Source organism: Strongylocentrotus purpuratus, unplaced genomic scaffold, assembly GCF_000002235.5.
Source record: "Strongylocentrotus purpuratus isolate Spur 01 unplaced genomic scaffold, Spur_5.0 spur5_scaffold_13, whole genome shotgun sequence".
NCBI lineage: Eukaryota > Metazoa > Echinodermata > Echinoidea > Camarodonta > Strongylocentrotidae > Strongylocentrotus > Strongylocentrotus purpuratus.
The window spans coordinates 11,202,127-11,221,923 of NW_022145598.1; the positions used below are offsets into that span (position 1 = coordinate 11,202,127).

At 39.0% G+C, this 19,797-nt stretch overlaps 2 protein-coding genes across 2 annotated transcripts; one reads left to right on the forward strand and one right to left on the reverse strand.

Annotated features, from left to right (window-relative positions):
• Positions 1-2,169: 2,169 nt before the first annotated feature.
• On the forward strand, positions 2,170-12,513 carry LOC100892034 (probable thiopurine S-methyltransferase). The gene is made up of 6 exons (XM_030982900.1): positions 2,170-2,747; positions 3,436-3,528; positions 4,368-4,500; positions 9,626-9,753; positions 10,160-10,290; positions 11,209-12,513. The coding sequence occupies exons 1-6, from the start codon at positions 2,227-2,229 to the stop codon at positions 11,322-11,324; spliced, it is 1,122 nt and encodes a 373-aa protein (XP_030838760.1). The 5' UTR covers positions 2,170-2,226; the 3' UTR covers positions 11,325-12,513.
• A 3,579-nt stretch (positions 12,514-16,092) lies between these two features.
• Positions 16,093-18,838, reverse strand: LOC105438802. The gene is made up of 2 exons (XM_011667096.2): positions 18,373-18,838; positions 16,093-16,700 (listed from the first exon to the last, which is right to left on the reverse strand). Coding segments are annotated over exons 1-2 (372 nt in total). The 5' UTR covers positions 18,744-18,838; the 3' UTR covers positions 16,093-16,699.
• Between the last annotated feature and the right edge of the window lie 959 nt (positions 18,839-19,797).

Sequence of the window (19,797 nt, forward strand, 5' to 3'; positions counted from 1 at the left end):
TCTTACCCTCTCTGGTATTACCCTTTTGTGGGCCCTCACACCCTTTGGTTTTTCTTGGTTTTTGTTCTCAGTCCCACGTGCGAGCGGTATCATCACATTTGACGTGCACATTCTTAGAAATTGTTATGAAGGATGTCCGCTAGCATATAGTGGCGAAGCCAGAAAATATTAATAGGGCGGCAAAGGTGGATCCACGCTTGTCTTAAAGCCCCACTGCACTACTTGTAGCTACTTGCGCCCTCTATATAACAAACAATGCAGAATCGGTGACCATTGGTCCCCAATGATCCTCTTTTTCTTGTGTTAACTGAGAGCTGAGTTGATGAGATAACCACCTGTCCAGTGACCTTGCAGGGCAGTCTAATCCCTCCTGTAAACTACGGCAGATAAGCTTTAAGGAAGAGACGGGTTTTTTAAAAGTTATTTATCAAATTATCTAGTTATTTTGTTATTTATCTATGTTTTTAATTATCTAGTTATTTTGTTATTTATCTATGTTTTTAATTACCTAGTTATTTATGTATTTATTCATTTGTTTATTCATTTGTTTATTTATTTATTTATTTATTTACTATTTATTTACTTACTGGAAAGCAGGGTATGGTGTAGCAAACGTTCAGATGAACCATTTTATAAGTGCTTACTGTTACTTCGGGCAAGAGAAGATGGATTTCTTCCCACTTTTAAACAACATTAGAGAATACAGTTGTTCTCCAAATTATAATAATAGAATGTATTGGCACTGGTCGATTGATACTTTATAACCTGCCTACAAACCGAGCACAGGTTTGTCATTTTCGTGATGAATTATTTCCGTTGAACGGGAATAATCCTGTTTGGCAACATACTCGCCTCTCCTTTTTGGATGCATTATGGCTTCCTCGATCTGTTCAACCCTAAAGGCTAATGAACAATAAATACAATTTTGATTAGCCTTTAATTTCGTATTTATGATATCCGCTGTGTGCATGCATATTTCATCCAATAATATTAACGTGAGTTTGTAAATAGTGCGATTTATTGCTGTCGAGATGGAGAGAGAGGGGGAGAGAGAGAGAAATATAAGCAAATGGCGTGAGGGGATATATTGGCGTTTAATTTGGCTTGGATTAGTTTTCGTTTTAGTCTAGGGCATGGTTCTATCACTATGTATTAGCTTAAAGGTCATTATCAGTCCATACGAAAATGATTAAATTTTACCAGAGTAATACCTAGGCACAACAAACCCGACCGATATCTGGCCGAATAAAACTGACATTAGTCCGAATGGCCGTGCAAGATTACTTGTAGGTCGGTTAATAATCGGTTTTGAGTCGGTTTGGTGGTGTGAACAATTCCTCCATCACATCGCCAAACCGACTCCATACCGACTACAAACTAACCGAAACCGATGTTCGAACATTCGGGATCATGATGTAAATAATGTCTCGGTCTGTTGTCGGTTTCGCTTGTGTGAGTGAGATGTAAGCTTTTAAAAGCTTCTCAACAGTCGGTTCCCAAAGGTAAATACTACAAATGATTGATACACATCTGTAAAAACTAAATTACACATGGGCAGTGGCGTACGCAGGATTTTTTCAAGGGGGGGGGGGGGGGGGGGGGGGGGTAAGCGGACACTTTTTTTTTTTTTTTTGGTCTCAAAAAATCGCAACGACTCAACCGACCGCTGAATAAGCGGGGGGGGGGGGGGGGGGGGGGGGGGGGGGGGGGTAACAGGACACTTTTTTTTTTTTGGGGGGGGGGGGGGGGTCTCAAAATTTGAAAATTTGACATTTTGCTCCGTTGGGGGGGGGGGGTAAGGTCACCTTTCTTAGGTCAGCCATGCGGGTAATTTTTTTTTTTTTAAATAATTAAAAAAAAAAAAAAAAAAAGATCCAAAGGGGGGGGGGGGGTTTAGGGATTTTTTAGGGGGGTTTACACACATAAAAATACCAAAGGGGGGGGGGGGGGGTTTAACCCCCCAAACACCCCCCCTGCGTACGCGCCTGCACATGGGGGTAGACACGTATAGTGACTATAATCTTGCATGAGTTGAAAAAGAACCTATACATGTACTTTTTAGTTATTGCGGGCGATTGCACCTCAACGTTATCTTAGACTAGGCTGTATATCATCGTTTTTAACTATTTCTTCTCTTTTTGTCACCTTCATGTTCTGCAGGATCTTAGGTTAAAGGAAACAGCAAGATTGTGTTATTCCATTTTTGGACACGAACTATTGGAAATTATGAGCGGTTCATCGGCGGTACCGAGCTCGATTTCGAGGCTGGAGGAGGACGGCTCGCAACCAAGCCCGAAAAGGCGGAAAAACTCGTCTACAAAATCACGGGAAAATGGCTTTAACAACATCAGCAGCAACAGCGAGCCAACATCAAGCCATCCTACAACATGCCCAGACGCTACCACAACAAAGGGTGTCGACAACGGTAACATCGTCTCATCAACATCAACCGCAACTACCACAACGACATCTAAAGAGCGAGACACGTCAACAGAAGCAACACCAAAATCAGTATCTGGGACTGAAGTTGTGAACGGTGACGTCATAACGAAAGCGGAAAATGCAAATGAGGAGAAGGCGGAGTCAAAGTCAAAGTCAGCCAATGGGCAGACGGGAGCGGAGAAGAAGGACCAATCATTGAGAAGGAATCAGTTTGGGGAGGTGTCAGACGGTCATATGGCGTTAGAGGATTGGCTGGAGCAATGGAAGAAGGGCAAAACACGGTTCACCATGAAAGTCCCGAACAGGTCAGAGTTCAAATTCAGATCGAAACTTATGTAGGCCTATTCTATTGCAAAGGAGGGGAGGGTCACGGTTAAAATACCAACCCATCTTTGCGCACCCCTTGACCTTGTGAACTTCAGATGCCAAGTGAAGAGAAAAAAAATCTTAAAAGTTCAAACAAATAAAATAATAGGCCTACTTTACTCTTATGCCGTGTTCTGTACCATATGGTTCTAGTTTAAAGGTTGAATTGCCATTTTTGTGAGCGGCTTAATTGGCGCAATAACACAACGACGCTAAGGGTGCAACGGGAATAAGACAATAGCATGCGTCAAACACAAATGCCTGATATCCATTGTTAAGTCGATGTATTCAGGCTTTTGATTTGTAAATCGGAATTTGTTTATGATGATTAATGTTTCATTTTATATGACATTTGCTGCTACTAAGGTTGTTAAAGGGGGTGTAGCCTGACGATACTAAATGTCTGTCCTGATCACGTGCGTCCAACATACGCGAAACCGAAGCGTCAGGAGAACTTCGGTCTGTTTCGCGAACGCTGACCCTGTAGAGATTAAGTCGTTGACTACCGTTAATCAAGTCTATCCGTTTACGTGCAGTTTTCTTCAAGAAGACGTAGATGGCGTTTACCAGTATTTGCCAAGCTACACTCCCTTTAAAGATGATTTTTATTCTATTTACTTCTCGTAGAATGCTGGTGAAGCACTATGATAAGCTGGTTGAAGGAAAGACCAACCCGGTATTTTTCTTACCCTGCTGTGGAAAATCACTCGACATCAAATGGTAAATATTGACTTTCCACTACTGTATTGCCCAAAATACCGTTGTGTTGCTATTGTCCAAGCTCTGTCGGCAGAGGGCGCATACACCAAGGAAATCATAATAATGAATAATAGTAATTATAATAATAATAATAATAATAATAATAATAATAATAATACTAGTGATGATAATATTAGTGGTAGTAATTATTATAATAATGAAAACAATATTGATAGTAATAACAATTAAGTTTATAAAGGGACGCCTCATCATCTTTAATTTTCTTCTCCCGGAGGGCCTGCAAGTATTGTTACCCCAAGTGGCGTATGTGGATTAATATCTTGGCAAAGGAAGTTAGTGCAGGACAAGGATTTGAAGCCCCAACCCTTAGATTGAGATTCAAATGTATAACCACTCTACCACGGCACCTTTGCGTACACCTTACCATCTGTAAAAGCGTATCTGTACTACATGTAGTTTGGCCAGGATGGATTAGACCTCCCTGCATGTTCACCGGCAGGTGGTTTTCTCATCAACTCAGCTTTCAATTAACATAAAAAAAGAGGATCATGGAGGACCAATGGGCACCGATTAGGCATTGTTTGCTATATAGAGGGCGCATGTAGCTATAAGTAGTGCAGTGGGACTTTAAAGGAGTATTTTCGGTAGATTATGATATATTTCCAGGGGGAAAAAGATAGATAAATAAATCAAAGAAAAATACCGTATTCTGGAAAGCTTAATTGACAAGGCTAAGATGAAAAAGAAAATCCTAAACTTTCCAGAACGAAATGTATAAGTTGGGTTGCACCCCCTCTAACATCGTCCCTGCTTACGACGTCGATATCTTTTGTTCGCAGGTTAGCCGATAAGGGTCATTCGGTGGTCGGCGTCGAGATCGCCGAGATGGCTTGCAGACAGTTCTTCGACGGTAATGACCTGAAGTACGAGGAGGAGGAGATCAAAGATGGACCAAAAGGAAAACTTTTCAAGGTAATTTAGCCAAGAAGAGAGGTTTTTTTTCTCTCGAATGGCTTGATTGATGATCATTCTTTCATCAAATTGGCAACACTACTAATTTTTCTTTTATTAGCAGCCTGCATTGTATCTTAACAGGAAGATACATGAAGTTGAACATAAACTGCGTCGTAATGTTTTTCTCCGATTGGTATAGTTTGCAAAACGGGTATTCCAACCTTTAATGTGTTGCCGATTTAATGCTACCCTTCAATTCAATAAATGAACATTAACATTATGGTAAATTCCATTTTATTCTACATAAATTACTATTTTTTTAAGTGTTAAAGGAAAGAAGAAACAGCAAACTTAAAAAAGGGATTGAAGAATACGAAGAAGTATGTTTAGCATGTGCATAGTGTCACATGGTCGTATCTTACTTGCCCATCGTTGATGTATACTTTATTCAGAATAAGAGAAATATCTTATTTCTGTATATGCAGAATAGTCTATGATATGATCTTATCGTATGTGCACATGAGCGCGGAATACATTTAGCCCACACATAGCTACAATAGCAGGCAATACTAGATTGCCAGGGACTACAGAAGCACTCTCATTAAGCATGAGGATATAATTGGGGTATAACGAACAATCCCTCAGCTCCGATCTCTCCCTCTTGCACCCTCTCAAAGCTCACCTCACCCCTCTCCACTATACTTCTCTCTCTCTCTCTCTCTCTCTCTCTCTCTCTCTCTCTCTCGCTTTCCCCTCTCTCTCTCTCTCTCTTCCTCTCTCCCCCTCTCTCTCTCCCTCTCTCTGTCCCTCCTCCCCTCTCTCTCACCCTTCTCTCTCTCTCTATCTCTCTCCCACTCTCTCTCTCTCTGTCCCTCCTCCCCTCTCTATCTCTCTTTTCTCTCTATCTCTATTTTTCTCTCTCTCTTTTCTCTCTTTTCTCTCTTTTACCTTTTCTTACTCCCCCTTTTTCCCTCATCTACATCAATATATTAATTTTGTTCCTCATTCGCGCTTTTCTTCCCAACGTTCTCCAACCTTAACTCTCCTTCCCCCCCCCCCCCCCATCCGCCCCCTCCTTGTCATAGTCCTAGGCATCATTACTGAAAGGGGGAAGGGGTGTCGGCTATGCCCCTCTCCTGCTGTAGATTTTGACAAAATCAGTTGATAACCTTTTCTGAGTCATCTCTAGTAACAGGCTTACGCGACAGGAAAAATTAATTATAATGATAGCCCCCGCTGCTATCCCCCGCTGAAATATGATATATTTGCACCGTTGACTTTGGCACAATGACTTTTCCCAACACCCATTCTGCGAAAGCTGGTGAAAGTATTATATATATATAGTTAGTATGCTGAGTGGTTTATAATGACTATCGGTCCACAGGCGCGTTGCGGCTTGGGAGGGGGCTCCATGGAGGGGCGTTGTAATTCATTTCTTCTCCTTTTTTAATGAACATTTGAATGAGTGTTTTTGCTTATGATGGAGGAATTGAGAAGGAGGCGGAGGCGGAGGGGGGGGGGGGGGTGGGAGGGGTCTCTGAAACTGACAGATGATGATACTTGATGATCAGGGGGCATTAAGAGGCCATTCAATTCAGTTCAATTCAATTCAATTTATTTCTGTTTCCAACAACACATTTCAAATCAATCATAACCATTTTAAACAACTAAAGAAATACATATTGCAAACAGAGGCCATTATAATGCCGAGAGGAGTGGGGTGTTGATATTAAAAGAAATTCCCGACAGAGGTTCCACAATTTGTATAAATTAAGGTAAGGGGGTGTATATCTCCCCGTCGGTGCTGACCTCCAACTTCAAACTGAAATATTTAAGATTTAATTAGTGTTTGCAAGCACTGAAATTTAGCGCTGATTATCATATTACATGTTAATACTATAATAATAATAAGCAAATGTTGCTGAATATCACAAATATTGAGAAACACTGCACACACGTATGGGTATATGGGACAATACAACTATGTGACAATAAATGCTTGGTTCAACTGTGACCAATACAATTATATTTAGAAAGCAATAGTAAGAGTAATATGTATTCTATGTTCTGTATACACGGTAGTCTCTTCAGTAAATTGAAAAATGGTTTGCAAGATAGCCCTGTATAACATAATACTATCAAAATGTAATGTAAAATAATAACGACATTGATAATTAGTAAAATATTACAATACATAATAAAACAAAACAAGACCAAACTAATAATCACTGAAAATGAAACCAAAAATTAGACTTTTGATTCCAGTACATAATTCAGCTAAAATATAGTTGTAATAATATAGATAAAATACCACAAAGGGTCAGTATTTCGTGATCAGTTGTCACACCCCATTTCTATTATCATCTACATGACTATAGGTCAAATCCCCCCCCCCTCACCCCTTACAAACGCACAATCCCTTCGTCATGGCAATGCAGACAATAGGGTGTCGGCAAGAAAACTTGCAGGTTATAAGCTAAAAGTTAACATATAAAGTTACAAATTACAAGTTACAAGTTACAAGATAAAATATGAAAGCAATACAGGGGAGAATTGAACTCCTGCTACTTTCTGCTTTGGTCTAGCACCACATGATAATAATAATACAAAATAGGATAGCTCATGAGCCAAATTCATCTATGGCCAGTAGCCACTCCTTTATTGTTGGGTGGGGCAGGCCTGACCGCTATTATTCACGTTGACTGTCTGAGTTTAAACGGTGGATTTCCTTCTGATAAATTGGATGTGTATCAGTTGATAGTTGTGGACATGAGCCGTCGTTGGCTGGACAGGGAAACAAAACTGATTGGATTATGAATGACAATGGACCTGGCCGATTAGTAAGACTAATTCATCTATTAAATCCAGAATGGGTTCTCTGAAGACCAAACAGTTAAGAAGGATTAAAGTGTCTGATAAAAATGAGTGCGAATGATATTTTGAATTGTGTGTCTAGTCAGTTTCAATTAGTTGACGGTTTTGAGTGATATGATTAGTATATACCATGCATCCGTGATTAGCAAACTATATATAGTTCAGTCTCAGATTATTGTAATCAGTGTGATAATCACAGGTGCACCAGACGGGAGGGGGGGGGGGGGGGGGGACTACAGCCCTCGGGCAATTTGAAATCACCAAAACGAGACAATGCTCATCTGATATTTCGGCAATCGTCCCCTCATAATCGGGAAGAGTAGAGGTCTATGTGTAATTCTTTTATATTTGTTAATAGTTTATTTCCCCGACAAAATTGTCGCTTTGAAAAGTACATACTTATGCGCATGATGACAATAACAAATTTATTCAACGATTGAAAATCTTGCCAAAATGGAGATTAAGAAATGAAGAAAACAACCCAGAAATATTATCATTTTAGATTTGTATACCTAAAAACATATACAGAGACATTTTGTTTTAGCATGCAGCTGTATATTCGTGTCACTGTGACATGTCCAGAAATGAGAGCTCATTGCGCTTGAAACATGATGACAAAACCAATTTCAACTAAGTCTTTCTTTAACTCAATCTAAACAGAATAATTTCAAATTTCTCTCCTTGGTGTTCATATAAACAAATGTTGAAGTGACTGCCATTTAGTAAAAAGAATTGTCATACATACCAGATATAGAATGAATATATCTTTAGTTTTCATAATATTGAATAATTTTCTTCAACTTCAACTGAGTTCGTTGGTAATTGGCCCCTTTTCAGACACACCCTCATGAATTCATTAATAGCCAAATAATTCCTTCATAAAACATAATTGATATTAACTGGAAGTTAGATGCTGCTTATAAGTATCGACTAGCATGGAGATGTAGATATACAGTAGGCTTGCATTGTGCAACCGTTAGCCTACTGTATAATTGGAAGTTGTAAATACATGTATGCTTCTCGGTGGATAATTATTTTGTTCTAATAATTATTTTATTTTAGCGTAGATGATGGGGGTAGGCGCGGGTCATGACCCCACCCCTGGATTTTAAAGATTTCCAATGGACTCCCTGTTTACACAGGGTCTTGTTTTCGTTGCCAGTCCCTTTCATTTGGATTTGGCTACCCTTTCCAAAGAGAAGGGATTTGATAGTTTTTTGGTTCAATTTTGCTGACAATATTATGCGCGTTTGCCTGTTCGGGGATACCTTCCTTTTTTGGTTCGTACACAGGTGGCGCTCTTCCACATTTCCCTCTTCCCCTTCTTGATCACGTTGATACTCGAGAGAATGGGCTACAGTGCTGATTTAGGGACTGCAGATTTTAGTTTTAAAGCCCGTCTGCATCAGTGGGATTAGACCTCCCTACAAGGTCACTGACAGGTGGCTATCTCACTCAAATCAGCTCTCAATTAACATAAGAAAAAGAGGATCAAAGGGGACTAACAGGCACCGATTAGGCATTGTTTGCTATATACAGTGTAGAGGGTGCAAGTAGTTATAAGTAGTGCAGTGGGGCTTTATCTTGAACTCTGGTATGGGAATCGTATTTTTAGAGAAAAATGCTATGATTTATTTTGGATTGTTTATCCTGCAGTAGATTGGTTGTTTGAACCAGTGAAATAAAAAACAAACGCGCAAAAACTTACTGGGCTTCATCTTTGATAAAAAAACACAACTCCCATTGACACATAATTACAGCGACATGTAATAAAGCACATGGTGTCAGGCCTACTCACCCAGATTTCCTTATTTTCCTATGCTCATTACTCAGCCACGATACATTTTCTACCAAAAGTGTTTGGCACATGTCATTCATTTGTAATCTTGAACATTCAATGTAAGTTTCGTTGGATTCTGTGAAATTTGTTTTCTATATTTACCAGAATTATATTTTATCTTTAACATTATGTAAACAAAAACACGACATTTCAGTCATTTGGACCTCGATGGAAGGATAAATGAATTGGAATTCGTGTTTCGCTCTCTTTCCCTTGAGATTCTCTCCCGTAAAATGTATTACTCACTCGTGAAATGTACTACTTTCTACTTTATTTGAATAATTTTCCCTCTCTTTGTTTAAGATGGTATTCTCGTTTGCAATCGATCTATCTTTTCCCTCATTCAATCCAATCCATAGCCAAAAACAGATTATCTTTTAAATTGTTTTTATTATTAGTATTATTATTTTTAATCCTACTTTCCAACAGGGTGTTGACTGCGATGTTCGACTGTATGCCTGCGATTTCTTCAGCGTGACGACCGCCCTCGTCGGCCAGTTTGACTGTATCTGGGACCGCGGTTCCTGCGCGGCAATGAATCCCTCGGATAGACAAAGGTAGGCGGATTTCCGGACTATTTCGTACGGATAAGTAAAATAATGTGAATATTTTTTGTTAGGTATGCATTTTATATTGACTATGAAACTCTATTGCCATTATAATTTTGATAACCATTTATAGCATTTACAATGTGCTATTCAACTAATGTGAATTTTAAAAAGAATGTGAAGTATTTTTTAGGTATGCATTTTATATTGATTATGAAAATCTATTGACATTATAAAGTTGATAATCATTTACAGCATGTATAATGTGCTATTTAAATAATGTTAATGAGCAGATGTACCCTATACCAATAATTATTCTTTTGCCGAAAAAATGGTAAGACACCTCTTAGCTTATTGAAATTATCTATCATTCTCTGCCTTACTGTGTCTGATCACCAGTTATTTATAATTCAAGGTACTGTGACGTCATATCGAAGTTACTCAAAGAGGATGGCCGATATCTTCTCGACTGCTTTGAACTTGAACATTCCGTTTTCGCTGGGCCTCCCCACACTACAGATCCTAAAGATTTGGAGAGGTTCTTCGGTAAGAATTATGTAGCTTACATTTGTGAATTTTTTTTCCCTTTGATGTTGTATACAATGTATTACTTTAACTTTGCAGTCATCAATTCCCAATGAAAATTTGTATTAAGTTAAAAGTTAAGCAAATGCGATTTTGACTCAAAGTAATATATTATTCATCGATTCAAACAGGTTCCATAGACATAATTATTAGGGGAGGGGGAGGAGAAGGAGGAGGGAGTGTCATTGCTGGGCAATTCTTATTTAAACGACAATATAGAACTCTGTACAATCCGTATTGAACGTTTTATAAGCCGTATTTTAAAAGGAACTGTTATGATTTAACCTCCCCATAATTATTGACAAAGAAGAAAGCGAGGAAAATATTTTCTATAATTATATTATTTTCTCATATTTTTTATTTATTTATTCCTTTATTCTATCATATTTACACAGGGTCTACATTTTTTTATTTAATTATTTTTTTTTTTATTTATTTATTTATTTATTTATTTATTTTTTATTTTTTTATTTTTTTTTGGGGGGGGGGGGGGGGGTTGGTAGAAATATGATAAAAGTTGTTTACTCCCTAACTTCTGTGGATGCCCTTTTTTTCTTTTTAAAGCAGATGGGCAGAAATGAGGGGGTGGCATAGCCCCTTGTGCCCTCTGTCTACACCTAAAACAGCTAGTAACAGCAAGCTGTTAAAGCGGAACTGCACTCCTTGTAGCTAATTGCGCCCTCTATACAGCAAAACAATGCCTAAGCGGAACATGTTTTGGGGACCCTTTTCATTATGTTAATTGAGAGCTGATTTGATGAGATAATCACCTGCCAGTGACCATGTTGGGAGGTCTAATCCTTCCTGGCCAAGTGCAGACATACTTTAATGCTTTCTCACCTGACCCCTTTTTTTCTTCTTTTTTCTTATCTTCTATAGATTCATTTGATGTGAAGCAGATCGAGCACGTGGATGCAATGAACGACTGGACGCGATCATGGGGTGTTGAGTACTTCTACCAGAATGATTTCATCCTGACCCACAAAAAGGAATAAAATGTACGGATTACGAAGAAGTGAAAGAAAAGAGTCCCAGACGCTCTTTCTATCAAAACCAGAAATCCGATTGAAATTGAAAAGTATACACGTATTGTTAAAAGTCGAAGGCCAGTCAAATTATATTTTCCTATTAATAGGACTATTCTACTATGTTTGTATAGACCTGTGAAGGCAGAGCACACCTTCAAGTTGAATCTAGGTACTCCTCAATTTTTCTAGAAATCACATAATTATTTTTAAAGTTAAGCATTTTTTAATACGATAGATTCGATTGATTATGAAATATCTCGTGGATGGAACTTTTTTTTTCCGAACTTGCAGATTATAAATGTCGAAAATGACGATAAATTAAGACTTTATTCTCCTTTTCTGAAGGGAAAACATATTCCTGTATAGAAGATGATACCGACTCAATGTCGTATTTATGTAAAGCTTTGTAAATCAATAAAAATGCGCTGGGAAAAAACACTTTCTAGAAATACTCTGTGTATAATAATTATATGAAACAAGGTCTATTTGTTATTCGCAAAAGACAATTTTGAGAATATATAAACAAATACAGTGTCCATCTTTTCATCGGTGTTTTGCGATATTATTGCATGCAACAACACAATGGATTATATACAATGGAGACGAAAATCATGTTCCTTTTCTTTTTGTAAAAAAACTGCCAGACAATTATTGTCGTAATTTATATGACATCTTTCATTGTATTACCTCGTCTCTACCTATATATTGTATTTTTCTATAATCATTGTAAATGTTATATCGTTAATTGAACTAATTTTGCAACTAATTTTGCAAATGCACCAAATCTTGTCAGAACTTTACTGAACAGTTAAGTTGAGCCCAACAGAATTGCATTCGATCTCCCTCGAAGCAGTTCCCCAAAGTTTACAGCCCTGATTAAAAGGACTAGTAAGAGTTGTTTAGAGAGAAATCAAATCTCGGTTATTTTGATTTCGGCAATCAATAATGACAATCAAACAGTTAACATGGTAGTGATATGTTTCGTTGCGAATTATTTTGTATGCAGTAAACTAACTTTTAATTGCTTACGTTAATCAACATACAATTTACGGTATTGACTAACAATGAGAATGATTGTAATTATTTGATTCATAGACTTTTCAAGTGCATACTTATTTCCAGGGGCGGATACAGAATTCTTTAAAAGATGGGGGCACAATTTCGAAAAATGTTTGACATTTTCAGTTTGGAGCGTATATTTGAAAGGAGGTACGTCGAGAACCGAATTGGGGGGGGGGGGGGGGGTCACATTGTTGTGTACTTCAGGTATGTGAGATTGAATTTAAAAGGGGGCAATTGCCCCTTGCGCCCCCTCTGGATCCATTATTGACTGTACATGTATATATTGTTAACACTTCAACATTTTCAGATTATTCCTTCGACATTTTCAGATAGACATGGTCTGCAATTTGCAAGTTTTATTCTAAAATATGGCGGGCTATACTTTTATTATAAGCTTATTTTATTGCCAACCTGGCATTTTTATGTCAATGTTGTACATACTATTGCGGGTTCGTTATCGTTTCAGTGTATTTTATGAATTTCCTTAAATTATAAACAATAATCGTTGTGTCCGTTCATTAATTGTAGTAAAATGTATAAATAAACTCTCTATACATGAATGTTTCGTATTTTCTTGAGCGTAGTCTAAAAGTAATTATGAAATGAGGAAATAATGAATGATAATGTACATAACCATGACGCAGTTATCAATAACTTCAATGTCTTATTAACAAAAACATATTTAGTATTTAGTATTCTAGATGTAGATGTACATTCCCAAAGTAAATGACAATATGTGTTTATTTTCTGAATCTATGTTATTACAAAGTTGTATTCACTGTTGCCGTTGCTCACGCAGCCTTATGTTTGGAACATAAATGTAATAGCTCCTATTTGTAATACTCTAACAAATTTAATCATATATTTTGATAGAGATCTTGAGAATATATCTTTGTGCCTAAAACATTTGAATCATAATATGTTTCTTCCAGTGACTAAATATATACAAACAAATACGTCTTGTTCCTGAATTCCGAAATGATGAATAGCATTGTTGCTCTTTCGACTCAAGGAAAGTTTTGGCGTGGTGGATGGAGAAGGGAATGTGAGAACGTGTGAGGTTCAGTGCGAAAGCGATGGAAATGCAAAGGGAGAGAGAGAGAGAGAGAGAGAGAGAGAGAGATAAAGAGAGTGGGGGGGGGGGGGGGTAAAAAAAGGTAAAAATCACGTGTTTTTACATGATTTTTTTTCTCAAGGGGGGGGGGTGCGGGCCCCCCTTTCATCAGCCACTAATGGTAGTAGTGGTAGTAGTAGTAGTAGTAGTAGTAGTAGTAGTAGTAGTAGTACTAGTGAGTAGTAGTAGTTGTAGTAGTAGTAGTAGTAGAAGTAGTAGTAGTAGTAGTAGTAGTAGTAGTAGTAGTAGTAGTAGTAGTAGCAGTAGTAGGCCCTAGTAGTACTAGTAAAGTGGTCGTGGTAACAATTAAACAATGACAATTTATAAAGCCACATATTTATCCATCTCGAAAGATCAAGGAGACTACAAAATAACTTCAATACAAAAACTCTAAAGTAAGCCATAATAATCATGCTAGTATTGGTTATGATAATGGGTGTAATAAATTAGGTGATTTTAGGAGCACATTGTCACTTCTGCACAATTCCATCAATGCCTTCGTCTTCCAATCACTCCATTTGTGACAATGTTCACTGTTCTGGGCAGCTTATTGCCGGGAAACAGTGCCACTTTTCCAACTGACAGAGGTGGCCCTTTTTCGTTCACAACTGCCCCCTTTCCTTTGTATCGGAAGTGCCCCTTCCCCTTTTGATAAATACCCCCTTTTTAAATTTTGATAAGCGCACCTTATTTTTTCACAATTGTGCTCCTTTTCCTTTCTAATATTTGCCCCTTTCAATAATGATAAGTGCCCCCATTTAAAAAAGTGCCCCTTCGAAATATATTAGAATGTTCTTGTATGAGGTTTAGAGGGAGGGGGGGGGGGGGGGGGGGAGGTAACAGAAATAGAATCAAAGTTTTACACGAACATACTTTGTGCTCTACAGACGCTTGACAAAATGAGATCGAATTTGTATTGGGCGATCACTTTTAGGACGATAAACCTGACTGTTTGTCTGTCAAAGGTCGGTGGGAATTCCAAGTACCTAAAAATTCCTAAATTATGCAAATAACATGAAGTATAATTAGAATTCTATTAATAATAATGAAGTACAAGTCGAGGAGGGTTAGCATATTTCCAGGTGCTAGGCAGTGAGATCACACAAAGGAAATTCAAAGAAAAGAATTTCAAATGAGGAAAGGAACCTTATAAATAGGGTTCGCGGGCGCACGTAGCCATCTTTTCAAAGAAGGAAGAGGTGTCAACAAACGAAAAACTCTCCCCAAAACAGAGTAAATATTTGTCCAAAAACCGAAATATCATATTATTGATCATAACAAAAGCTACAATAGATCAAATCCATTCAATCAATCATAATCAATCAAACAAAAACTACAATCGATCATATCCAATCAATCAAAACATAACTCCTGTCAAACAACAGCTAAAGTCCAAACAGACATGAAGCCAGGATATATACACTCCCAATTAAAAAAGAGAGAAGATTCTGTGATTTGAACAATAACAAAAATCCAGAAGGGAGGGAATCTTCAGCAAAAGATCTTGAAGGGAGGGACCCTCCTCGACTTGTACTTCATTATTATTAATAGAATTCTAATTATACTTCATGTTATTTGCATAATTTAGGAATTCTATTACATAACATTCGTACAAGTCTTCAGAGGGTTAGCATATTCAAAGAGCAGATCACAGAATCTGAAAAAAGACGAACTTACATGAATAAACAACCAACACTTGAATTGCAGGTGTATCAAATTTTTAATCATAACACGAACCTCAAAAATAATGAAGCATAAAAGGATTACTCAGATCTCCTTGACTAAATCAGTCTTGCTTAAAAGTAAACTACGATCACGTGAATCATGTAAATACATCTCTAGTAACCTAGGATTTTCCTTTAATGGAACTGTACCAAAAATTGATTACCAAAGAGAAGCGAACCTTCTTCTCATTTAACATAGAGCCCTCTTTCGTGATAATGTCATGATATAGAACATAAATTTCAAGAAGCTTGAGCTAAAACCGAAAAAGCGAAAGTTCCATCTTCAACGACGGGTTTGTGGTAAAAGGTTTTGAATGTTCGGGCATTTGACCAGTCAGCTTTCTTCATTATTTCTTTCAAGGTGACCCCATGAGCGAAAGCAGAAGACTTCTTCTGCTTTCGCTCATGGGGTCACCTTGAAAGAAGTAGCGGCACTCCTGAAACTGTGCGCCGAAAATACTGATGTGTCAATGCCTGAAGCAAACAAAGAGAATTTTAACCATCTTGCCAAAGTACTGGAGGTTACCGATTTGTGAGGTTTTCTAGTTGAAATAAAGAGCTTCGTTTCCCCATGACATTCACGAAGAGGTTTGGTACGATTAAGATATTCCGTAAGAGTTAACAAAACACACAACTTCTTATTCGAAGGAAAAGAAGGAAGCTCAACTATTTGCTTAGCAATACCCTTTTTGGAGTAGTCGTTTTTAAGACATCCATGACCTGAAAAACTGCACGATCATCTGAAATGTGCATGAAAGAGATATCTAAATGATTGAGAGTCTGTGTACGTTGCGCTGTAACAAGTGCGACTAACGACACAAGTTTTTTACTCAAATGAAACAAAGAAAGTTGATAATTTTCTGCCATTGAACACAAATAATCCAAAACCCTGGAGACTTCCCACGTGCTTTGGTACCTTGGTTTAGGAGGGTTTGCATTAAATATCCCCTTCAATAATCTTATTACCATGGGATGCTTGCCAACTGGAAAGCCTTCCATTGGTGGTAGTACAGAAGAAAGGCCAGAACGATAAGAATTAATAGTAGAGTAGGATTTTCCTAAACCCTGTTGAGCACTAAGAAAATTAATCACGTTTACAATACACGAGTCAAAGGGATCAAGCGATTGTGAATCACACCAGCGAAGCCACTGTTGCCAAGCCGATTCATATTGTTTGTTGGTTCCATCTCGCCAAGAGAGGGCGATGAGGCTGGAAGCGTGTTCCGAAAGGCCCGCTGAGCGCCAACCTTTGTTGAGATAATCCAGGCGGTTAGCTTGAGGTTTGGGAATGGGTTTGAATGTCCCACGAGAGAGTTCGGAGGTAGTAGAAGGGGTGGGGCGACAAGTAACTGAAGGATCATGGGATACCATGGCTGGGCTCGCCACAAAGGAGCGATTAGAAGGGCAATGTCCACCTCGTCCTCCCGAAGCTTCTGCAAGACCCTAGTAAGAAGACAAAAAGGAGGAAAGAGATATATGTTCAATGCATTCCAAGAGATGGTAAAAGCATCTACTGCAAAAGCACAAGGGTCATACTTCCAGGTTACATAACATGGTAATTGATTGTTGAAACGAGAAGAAAACAAATCAACGTCGAGACATACATTGAAATGCTGACAAATAGAGAAAAACCTATCGGGACAAAGATGAAGCTCTTTGTTTAGATCTCTACGTGAAAGCGTGTCTGCCTCAATATTCGCAATCCCAGCCAGGTGAGATGCAGAAAGCCAAATATTACGTTCAAAACACCATGACCAAATGGCCCGGGAGATTCCATCTAACATGGAGATACGCCCACCAAACTTCTTAATATAAGATACGGCGGAACTATTATCAGACTTAATATGAATATGGGCATTCATCCGTGAATTGCATAATGATGATAATGCGTGTTGAATTGCAAGCAATTCCAGAACATTAATATGTAGATCGGCATATTTAGATGACCAAACCCCTTGAGAAAATGAATATAATCATTCTCACAGAAAGCTCCCCATCCCGTGCTACTTGCATCTGTACGTAATGTGATGCTGATAGGAGGCATTTTAGCGGGCGTAGTGAATGCATCCGATGGGATCGAGAGCCACCATTGAATTTCGCATAATGCGTCGGTATTGAGAGACACAAAAGAATCGAAATTCCCACCTGAAGATACAAGCGCTTTAGTTTTGAAAGATTCCAATTTGCGGTAATGAATCCTCCCTTTTGGAAAGGCCTCAAAGGAAGAAACAATAATGCCAATGAACTTCGCAAGGTCCCGAACAATGACCCGATTCGAAGCTAGAATAGAGCTTCCTACTGATTTCAATTTCTCCACCTTCTCACCAGGTAAACTTATCGACATACTAGCCGAATCAATGCAGAAACCCAGATAAGTTGTGTCAGTTTTAGGGGATAAACAAGACTTCTCGAAATTTATTTCGAATCCCAAAGATGATAATAAATTACACACAAAACTAGTGTGCTCGAGACTTGCTCGCCTCGAATTAGCGAAAATAATTATATCATCCAAATAAATCATAGAACGAATGCCCCTGCATCTTATAGCGGCCATCACCGGTTTCAAAACTTTTGTAAATACTCTAGGTGCTGAGCTTAGTCCAAATGGTAAACATTGAAAACAATAATAGGCCTTCTCCCACGAAAAACCTAAGAAACGGTGATGATCTTCATGAATCGGGATTGAAAAATAAGCGTCCCTCAAATCAATTGAGGTCATGAAATCAGATTGCATCATCAGATCTTGAACATTTTTAAACGTTTCCATTTTAAAATGATCATACTTGACAAAAGTGTTCAGGTTTTTCAAATTAATGACTGGTCTGCGTTCTCCCGATTTCTTCGGAATCGTGAAAATAGAAGACAAGAAAACAAGGTCCTGTCTAGATGTTTTTCTAATTGCATTTTTCTCGAGAAGGGAAACAATCTCCCTACTAATTGCTTCCTTCTCTATAAGAGAGGCAACGTAATTGCTCGGCGAGCAACGTTGAAAAGGAAGAGAGCAAAAATCAATTTTATAACCACCGATTGCGTCTAAAACCCAAGAATCAGACGTCAGACGCGACCACTCATCTTTGAAAAACCTGAGTCTCCCTGACTGGGAAAGATCACTTACTAGTTTTTTGGGAAACCGGGCTTGTTAAACTTGCCCCGATCTGCGTTGTACTTGGACTGTGGAGCCTTGGAAACTGTCGCTGGGGCGCGAAACTCCTTAAATCCAGATGGGCCGCTGTTGCGATCCCTCGAAAAACGAGAATAATCCCGCTTGTCCTGCCGATATGGGGCTGGTCGCTGATAGTTGCGCTTGGCACGCCCCCTGAAGTTCTGAGGCGAAATTTTCTGACTGACCAGAAACGAGTCTCCGACCCCTTTAAGGGTCGCTTGAAATTCACTTCCAAAGAGGCCCTCAGATACCGATACTGAACGGCTGCAAATACCCTTGTACTTGGGGTTAAAAGAGGGCTTCAATTCTTCCCTACGCCTCATGCTCACTTCGTAGGAGGCAAAACCGCTTAGTGTGATACCGTCGAGGGCGAGACGCTTAATGCGGTTGGTATCCACATCGCGCTTCTCCGAAGCCGCGCTCTATAACTCTGAAAGAATCTCCGCATAGGGAAGCAAACCTTTCACAATATGAGTCTGCAACTTCTGTGCACGACTATCGGCAGCACGATAATTCGGTGGAATTGAGCCCCACAGTTCCTGGGGAATCCTCGGCGTGCAAACCGCTGGAGCATTCTCCGGTGTAAGATATTGAGTAGCAATCTTCTCAATGCTTTCCTTCTTCGGAGGAAGCGTTACTGCTTTGGTCATGCGAGCCGCCAGGCTATCAGACACAGGCGATCTGAAATCCAATGTGCCCTTATACAGGTCACAATCGGGTGGAAAGAAACTCGAAACTACATTCGATTCCACCACACCCGGTGTCTCCAATAGATCCAACTCAGGGTCGTAACTATCCGCCCTGCTTGGCGACGAACAAATAGATACACTGTTATCAGCGAAAATGCTGAGCAAGTCATCATCAGGTAAATCGCCCCCATGCTTCGCACGTGGGACTGTCTCATTTTGATTTGTGGACATAACATCCATAAACCGAGACATCTTGGAAGAAAGCTTCCTAAGTTCTGCGGACTGGGCGGCGACTTTGCCCACCAGGGATTCCGCCGGATCAGTCCCCGTCGACTCATCGGCTCCCTGCTCGAAAATCTCCGTCTGCATGTCGAAGTCCGTCTGCATGTACTGTCGAAAGAAAATAGGTGTTCTTACTGCCACACACAAAAGAAAAGATGGCTACGTGCGCCCGCGAACCCCATTTATAAGGTTCCTTTCCTCATTTGAAATTCTTTTCTTTGAATTTCCTTTGTGTGATCTCACTGCCTAGCACCTGGAAATATGCTAACCCTCTGAAGACTTGTACGAATGTTATGTAATAGAATAGACTTGTAGACTGCCAAACTAACTGCATACATGTATACATGAAGTTCTACATACGACTGGTATGATCAATGCAGCACTACATCGTAAAGGCAAAGAGTCG

Coding starts and splice junctions, on each gene's coding strand:
- LOC100892034 (XM_030982900.1), top strand. CDS start 2,227: ATGAGCGGTTCATCGGCGGTACCGAGCTCGATTTCGAGGCTGGAGGAG. Junction 3,529..4,367: donor AAATCACTCGACATCAAATG/GTAAATATTGAC, acceptor TTTTGTTCGCAG/GTTAGCCGATAAGGGTCATT. Junction 10,291..11,208: donor AGATTTGGAGAGGTTCTTCG/GTAAGAATTATG, acceptor TATCTTCTATAG/ATTCATTTGATGTGAAGCAG.
- LOC105438802 (XM_011667096.2), bottom strand. CDS start 18,743: ATGAGGCGTAGGGAAGAATTGAAGCCCTCTTTTAACCCCAAGTACAAG.